The following is an 8,588-nucleotide window of genomic DNA, read 5'->3' on the forward strand; positions in this document are numbered from 1 at the left end:
ATCTAGTGGAAGGTGTCCCTGCTGATGGCAGGGGGGTGGAACTGGATGATCTTTAAGGTCCCTTCCAATCCAAACCATTCTATGATTCTATGATTATATATACAGGCGAAAGCAGAAGGTTCAGAATCTCACTCTCACTCTAGCAAGAACTGAGTTCCGCGGTGCCTGCGTTCCCGCTGACGTGCCTCTGCCCCGGGTGCTGCTTCGGAGATCCCCCAGTTTGCAAGGTAACAAGAATAAATTTGCTTTTTGCATTTTATCCATGGGTTTTGTGGTTGTTCCTGGGTCCTGCCCATGGCGGCTCACACAAGTCTCTTTTGCCCATGACAGTAATTGCTGAGTGATCTTGGTTTGTACAGCTTGGAGAAGAGAAGATTGAGGGGTAACCCTATTGCAGTCCACAACTTCCTCAAGGAGGGCAGTAGAGAGGAAGGTGCTGAACTCCTCACTCTGGGGACCAGCAATAGGACACATGGAAATGGTATGAAGCTGCATCAGGGGAAGTTCAGATTGGACATTAGGAAAAGGTTCTTCACTGAGGGTACTCGATTACTGGAACAGGTTCCCCAGGAAAACGGTCACAGCACCAAGTCTGTCAGAGCTCAAGGAGCATCTAGACAATGTTCTTAGTCATATGGTTTAGTTTTAGATAGTCCTGTGAGCAGCAGGGAGTTGGACTCAATGATCTTTATGAGTCCCTTTCAACATCAGTTATTTTATTATCTCCCTGCCCTTATCTCAACCTGTAAGCCTTCTATCATCTTTTCTCTTCCCTGTCCAGTTGAGGAGGGGGAATGATAGAATAGCTTAGTGGGCACGTTGCAGCAAGCCAAGGTCAACCCACCACAACCTACCAGGTAAACAGAGGCATAAGAAAGTTAACTTCCTACCAAAACAGATTAGACAGATCACTTAAGAAATTGCAAGAGTGAACTACGTGATAGCAGAATACTGCACTGACCGAAAAAGCCTTATTGGATGATACAAAAAGCTTTCCTGACTGTAGCAATACTCAAATATAGCACTAAGGTTAGTGAGACACTTTCCAAAAGGAAGAAGGGGCCAGGAAAAAAAACTATGCTTTAGAATTACATGATATCTCAAGTTGGAAGGGACTCAAGAGGATCACCAGCAACTCCCTCTCTGCTGTCCCTGCCTTGAGGGAGTTGTGGCCTGTGATAAGGCCACCCCTCAGCCTTCTCTTCTCCAAGCTGAACAAAGCAAGTCACCTCAGCCACTCCACATAATTCTTGCCCTTGAGACCTCTCACCATCTTTGTCACCCTCCTCTGGATATACTCTGATAGTCTGATGTCCTTCTTACATTGAGGTACCCAAAACTGCACACAATATTTGAAGTGGGACCACACCAATGTGGTGTAGAGGGGGACAAACACCTCCCTCAACCAGCTAGCTATGCTGTGCTGGATGCACCCTAGGACACAGTTGTCCTTTTTAGCTCCCAGGGCAGACTGTTGACTCATATTTAACTCACCATCAACCCAAACCCCCAGATCTCTTCCTGCAGGGCTGTTTTCCAGCCTCTCGTCCCACACTTTGTATGTATAACCAGGATTAACCGCTCCCAGGAACAGAAATTGGCACTTTTGTTAAATTTCATAGGGTTGGTGACTGCCCAGCTCTCTAGTCTATCCAGATGTCTCTGTAAGATGCCTCTGCTCTCAAGGGAGTCCACAGCTCCTCTTGGTTTTGTATCACCAGTAAACTTACTTAATGTACATTTGATTCCTGCATCCAGATCATTTATAAAAACATTAAAGAGCATTGTCCCTAAAATATAGACTTCTGGGGAACCCCACTGGTGACTGGGGTGAACCCCACCAGCCTGATCTAATGGCATTTACTATAACCCTGTGAGCCCAACCCATCATTCAATTGCTCACCCAACTTATTATGGGTTAGTTTAGCTGTGTGCTGGACATTTTGTCCAGAAGGATATTGTGAGAGACAGTATCAAAAGCTTTGCTAAAATGAAACAAAACAAAACAAAACAAAAACCCTCGCCCACATCTACTCGCTTTCCTTGGTCAACTAGATGGGTGACCTTGTCATAAGGAAATTAAGTTAGGTAAGCAGGCCTTTCCCCTCATGAACTCGTGCCAATGACTACATTGCCTCTCAAGTGATTTTCAATAACTCCCAGGATAAGGTTATCCATAATTTTGCTAAGCACTGAAGTGAGAGTGACAGGCCTGTAATTACCAGGGTCTTCCTTCTTACCCTTCTTGAAAATTGGGACAACAATGCAGTAGCATTTTCAGAAGTGGACATGCATTCTTCTGCAAATGTTTTAACATTAGGTCAGAAGATGAAGCCCAGCTGACAAGTTAGTAGTGGTGTACCCTAGAGGTAAAGACCAGAGCCAACACTGTTTAACATCTTCATTGACGATCTAGATGATGAGTGAAGACTACATGCAATTTTGCAGCCACACTGGGAGGAGTTGTTGATACACCAACAACTGTGCTGCTGTTCAGAGGGACCTTGCCAGGCTGGAGAAACTTGCCAACAGGAATCTTATGAAGTTCAACAATGGGAAATGCAAAGTCCTGTGCCTGGGAAAGATTAACCCCATGTACTAGGACAGACTGGGGGTCGATCAGCTGGAGAGCAGCTTTGTAGAAAAGGTTCTGGGGTTGACAAGCTGAACAGAAATCAGCAATGTGCCCTTATTGCAAAGAAGGCCAACTGCATCCTGGCTGCACTAGGAAAAGCATTGCCAGCAGGTGAAAGGAGGTGATCCTTCCCCTCTGCACAGCACTGGTGAGGCACATCTGGAGTCCTGAGTCCAGTGCGGGACTCCCCAGTACAGCAGAGACATGGATGTGCTGGAGCAAGTCCAGTGAAGGGCCACAAAGATGATTAAGGTACTGGATGCCTTTCATAGCAGGAGAAGCTGCAAGAGCTGGGCTTGCTTAGCCTGGAGAAGAGAAGGCTCGGGTGGGACCTTATCAATGTATATTAATCCCTGATGGGGGAAGTAAAGACCATGGAGACAGACTTTTCTCGGTGGCTTCCAGTGACAGGACAAAAGGCAGTGGGCACAAATTGAAATACAATAAACTCCTTTAAATATAAGGAATACTTTTAAAATTTTATTTGAATTTATTATTTTCACTGTGAGGGTGATTGAACACTGGAGCAGGTTGCCCAGAGAGGTTGCGGAGTCTCCACCCTTGGAGATATTCAAAACCCAACATAGACACAGCCCTGAGCAACCTGCTCTAGCCAACTTTGGTACAAGGGTGTTGAACTAGAAGATCTCCAGAAGTCCCTGCCAACCTCAAACTCTGTAATTCTAACATTAATGCTCAGCAACATTACTTATATAGATACAGCCCCGAGCAACCTGCTCTAGCCAACTTTGCTTTGGTACAAGGGTGTTGAACTAGATGATCTCCAGAGGTCCCTGCCAACCTCAAACTCTGTAGTTCTAACATTAATGCTCAGCAACATTACTTATTTAGGAACAATCAGAAGAAGAACTAGGAGGAGCAACTATTTTTTCTTCTCCCTCCCATGTTAAACTTTCAGGTGGGAAAAAAAACCCAAACAAAAGAAAATCAAAATGAAACCCCACCAAAATACCCAAAAGCAAACCCAGAGCACTCCTAAATAGGTACAGATTTAATTTTAATCTGTTTAAACTTAAACAAGAAATCTGAGAATGGTGGAAGCATCCTTGATTACATGTGAGAGCTTATCACACTTGGAGATGAAGAGCCTGAAGGTCTTTCAAGTCCTGGAAGCCTTCAAAGTGGAGATACTCTATCACGTTCTGCTGACTTTCAGAATCTAACAAGCAGGTCACGTCCAGAACTGAATCTGGCAACAGTGACTATCGACCTGTCAGCTTCACTGACAGCCTTTGGAGTTTTTTGTAAAGAAGTTTAGGCTAATAAACAGATCTCAATAATGTTAAAAAAAGTATTCTCTGAAATTAAGAAAGCTACCCAAGCCCGCTCAAAATTTTCAGCGCTCAGAATTGATGCCTGGCAGGCAATACTAATAATTCAATGGAGAGAACTGGTGAGAAGATTGGACTTAATCAGTAAGAGTCTGTATTTGTGAACAGTGGTTTAGATCTTTCACCTTTATCAGAAAGGAATGGATGGACTAACACGATGCAAATTTAACTCCCAGCTGGGAGCTGCTACTTTCAGTCAATCCTTCCAGCCCTAAAGCTAAGGATTCAGGATTAAGGATTTAAACCACTAACGATCATATGCTGAACAAAGAGTGCAGTAGGCACATGAAAAAGAAAACATGACAAAATGTCAGGAGACCAGAAAGCATGAGGAGGAGGGAAGAGCAAAAGCTTGGGCAGAAAAGTAAATGTGTGAAGCATGACCAGACTTGCATATTCTTGTGGAGCAAAGGGGGTGTGTTTTGATATGCCAGGAAAGATTCAGTACCAAGTCTGATTATTACTACTTTTTTCCCCCCCCTAAGTTAAAAAAAAAAAAAAAAAAAAAAGTTTCATTCTGAAGGCTGCATTTCACCCAAAGATTCAAGGTACAAGCTTTCTTCAGAAAAACTTCAGTGTAGTAATTAACATATGTTATATTGAAAATCTCACAAGACACGGAAGAAAAAAATAACTGCAAGAAATTGCTTTTGAGGCCTAGATATCAGTTTCATTTTTACATATATAATTCCCAATTGTTTACTGTGCCTATATAAATATGAAATATTAAAGTGATGGAGTGGATTCAAATAAAACAGAAGAAAATAATTAATACAGAATCAAATACAACTAAGGCATTGTAAGTACTGTGACAAAGAACACATACAGGTACACTTTCAAGAGGACAAAAAATCATCTACAATGAAATATGCCAAGAACATAAAACCAAATATAAAATCAGTCAATAGTCTTAATAGACCTTTCCACCAAGGTTTTCCCTTCTTCCTTCCCCACTTCTCGCATTGCCTTGGCACACACTAAAAACTACAATACAGCAATTCTTCACCAAGAGAAATATGGGTAGTGAAATAAAATAATTCTCATTTTGCTGTAAAATTGGGTTGTTCTTATGCTACTTTAAAAAAAAACAAAACTATGGCAATGCAATCTTCTAAACTGAATCATTTAGAAGATAAATTATTTTGCTGCAGTTATCTGTCTTCAATAAAAGAAAAATTGCTATAAAAGAAGAGAATAGTACTAGGGAATTTTTTTTAAGTATTGAGGGATATGTACTGGAAGCAAAGCACTTGGTTCTTACTACCTCAGGATACAAAAACTTGAGTGATGATTTAGACATATACTTTTATATTTAGGTCAGAAATAGGAATAAATGGGTTTCTGAATGAAAGAGAAATAACAACCGTTGATAGCTTGAAGTCAGAGTGGATTTGTCTTGTATCGCTACCTACTGTACTGTAAAAAAAGGCTTAATGCAAAACCATTTAAATAACCAAAGCCCACTCAGATAAAACTGCAGTAAGATAAAAAAGTTTGCTTACCTCTTCTTTTTTAATGTGTTTTACACTCATATAACACTGAAGCAACAAGTCCTTGATTTCATTACTCTCCTCTGAATCATAATCAAAGCAAAGTAAAGTCTGATGTAGATTCCATAGACGAATTATATCTGCACCCTGACAGGAAAAAAAAAGCTCACATTATAGTGAAATAGGTACAGCTTTAATGTGAAAGAGCATTTACAGGATCTTAAACAATGAAACTGAAATGCATTGTTACAGATAGAAGATTTTCACACTGTAAAATTAGGAACTTTAATTGACTTTCACCACATCATTGGGAAAAATTACAAAAATATTTCTGTAACTGCAGAAATACTGACTTCCAACAACTGAAGACATGCTCAAGTACAGAAAGCAAGCTGGTATTTCAGGCAAAACAGATGAAAACTGTATTATCCCACTTTTGAAACTTTATACAATGAAAGCAGCTAACAGGGAAAAATGGAGGAAAGAAATAAGTAAAGGAGACATTCATTGGGTCAGTGCAAAAGATGTATGCCACAATAATCTAATTAACTCACACATTAAAAAAAGATTTGTAGAGATACAGAGTAACAGAAAAATAAGCTTCCCACATAAGAAGTCTATGAGCCTACTACTTCCCACATAAGAGTAGCTGCACATAGTACTTAAACATGATTTAACTAAAAGAGTTAATTCCTATTTAGACCTTAGTCATTGGACTTTATGAGTCAAGAAATAAAAACCAGCGCAAGAGGAAAAACCAGTGCAAGAGAAAAAACGTTTCACTTACAAAACTGATGCCAAAAATGTTTAAAGTTTGTTTTAGAGAAGGCAACATTTTAAAGTGTTGCTTATGCAAATAGCAACAAAGACACTTTGTAACCAACATGTATCTTAAGTTTCATTAATTGAGAACCACTACAACATAGAAAACAAGTTAACTTGAAATAAAAAGTATTTTGAAGAGATAATTTTTCAACAGCAATGTAAAAGTCAATATAGCTTCAGCATACCGTAGCAGCTTTATTCAGGCTTTTTCTTAGCAGAATGATAAATAGAGTCTTCCCCAGCTGCTCCTTCCCTTCCAGTCCTTTCTCCCACCACATTTCACATACATGTTGGATAGCACCGTGGAGGAATTTTTCTGATTCAGGTAATGCAGGAAGAACACCTACAACAGTAGTACAGCAATTATTTGATGCAATGAACCACGTTATTCCTGTGAAACACTAGTCTGTCAGCACACCAACTATACCTCTCAATATCAGCCAGCTCTTGCCACATTTACACATCTTAATGGCCTATTCTCACTGTGGGTATTTAGGCAGCCTTGTGAACTCTAAGGTTTTGGCCAAGCTTTTTGCATCAGTAACAATGATCCAAAGTTAACAATGATCTTAAGTTTTGCCTTAAAAATACTATAAACCACAGAATAAATTATCTATCATTGGGTAAACAGCTGGAAGAAAGAAAACTATTTAAATTCTGTGTAACTGATTTGTTCCCTTGATTTTATCTCATAAATAAGAACCCACATTAGTACCAACTTTGCTCCTGTAAATTCTGTTCCACAGGCTATTCATGTCAAACAAAAAGCCTAGTATACTCATCTGCTAAAAAACCCCAGTATAATGTAGTATTCTAACAGAGAAGTACTCACCATTTAATATAAAAACACATTCTAGAAGAGCTTTGTAGTTTGCAATTTCATCCACTGCGGGTATGGAAGCAGTAACTACAGCTGTCACTCCTTGGATCACAGCTACAGCTTGTCTCTGAAAGAAAGCGATGTTGAGGAAACAATTCTGCAATTTATTTTATACTCAGGAGATAATTATGACAAGAGATAAACCTTAGGAACAGAGAGCAAAGCTAATTGTTATTTAGCTTCCATTTCAGGTAAGAAGAGGCTAAAGCATAGATTCTAAAGTACACCTGCTTCAAAAAGTTTGAAAAGGGCTTTCAGGTCTAGCTAGCAGACCACATGGCGACTGTACATGTGTATCTGCTCCTCCATTAAAGACTTCATCTGCAACAAAGCCACTCGAGAAACCATCCACTTCAGAGCTAAAAAGACCCTAACTAGCAGGGTCTTATGCAAGTAAAAAATGTGTAGATCTTGTGAATTTAGATCCAGGCACATGATTCTATAGGCCTCTGTATGTATGATGGATTTTCTACAAGCCTCAAGGTCTCCCTAATGATTTTCCCACTGCATTTCTTTTTTAATTCTGAAATCAAATAACCTTTTTCCCTGATATTCTCAAGACTATGTGGACTGCAGTGCAGAATGAAGTACATGAGGGTCCAAGTCAAAGAAATTCTGTATAAACTAAATTGATGGGAGGGGCGTTCAAATCTCAATTCCACAATCTTCTTTCAATACAATGAAATAAAACATGTAGTGAATTTCTTATAGTATATGCCAAATACTTAAGGAACATCTGAAAAATCAACATTGGTTTACTGAAATAAAAGATACAAAAGCCCACTCAACTCCAGTGAAAAAGTTTTTGTAATTAAAATTATCAGCAGATTTAATCTTTTACAGTATAGACCAATCATAATTCAGATTAATCTGAGCACCATAGTTAAGTAGTCAGTTAAGAATGAGACAGGGAGATGATATTTGGAACTGGTCTTGTTTGATAACCCTTGCATGTTTTCAGATGCTATGAAAACATCCTATTTTATTTCTCAGAAAATATTAAATACTCATCATATTTTTATTTTACAACATTTTTACCATTTCTGGAACTATCTCAACTTCCATGTCATTGTTATTTTCGTTGTCTTCAATCCTCTGCCATGTTTCCACAGGGTTCTCTATCAAAGTCTCTGTCAACAGCTGTGTCAGTCTCTCCCATAGTACTTCCTTTTGCTTTCTTGGCAATTCTTGAAGTAGTTCATTCAAGTTGAAAGGATCAAATGTATCTTTCTGTGAATTGTTAGAAGATGTCATACAATTCAACATCAGTGAATTGCATCATATTTCATCATCGTATTTCCTAAAATTAACACTTTTTTTACATTAAGGATTAATTTCCATTCTAGTTATAGAGACAAAATACCTTCTAGAAGTTGCATTTCTTCAAAAATCAGCACAAGATATTC

At 39.1% G+C, this 8,588-nt stretch overlaps 1 protein-coding gene across 1 annotated transcript in view; it reads right to left on the reverse strand.

Annotated features, from left to right (window-relative positions):
* NCAPG2 (non-SMC condensin II complex subunit G2) overlaps positions 1-8,588 on the reverse strand; it is a 51,197-nt gene that overhangs the window by 38,371 nt on the left and 4,238 nt on the right. The window contains exons 2-5 of the mRNA XM_010167522.1: positions 8,221-8,412; positions 7,135-7,249; positions 6,488-6,645; positions 5,490-5,624 (exon numbers count right to left, since the gene is read on the reverse strand). Coding sequence (XP_010165824.1) covers positions 5,490-5,624; positions 6,488-6,645; positions 7,135-7,249; positions 8,221-8,412 — 600 coding nt within the window. The remainder of the gene's footprint in view (positions 1-5,489; positions 5,625-6,487; positions 6,646-7,134; positions 7,250-8,220; positions 8,413-8,588) is intronic.

Source organism: Antrostomus carolinensis, unplaced genomic scaffold (assembly GCF_000700745.2).
Source record: "Antrostomus carolinensis isolate BGI_N321 unplaced genomic scaffold, ASM70074v2 scaffold5685, whole genome shotgun sequence".
NCBI lineage: Eukaryota > Metazoa > Chordata > Aves > Caprimulgiformes > Caprimulgidae > Antrostomus > Antrostomus carolinensis.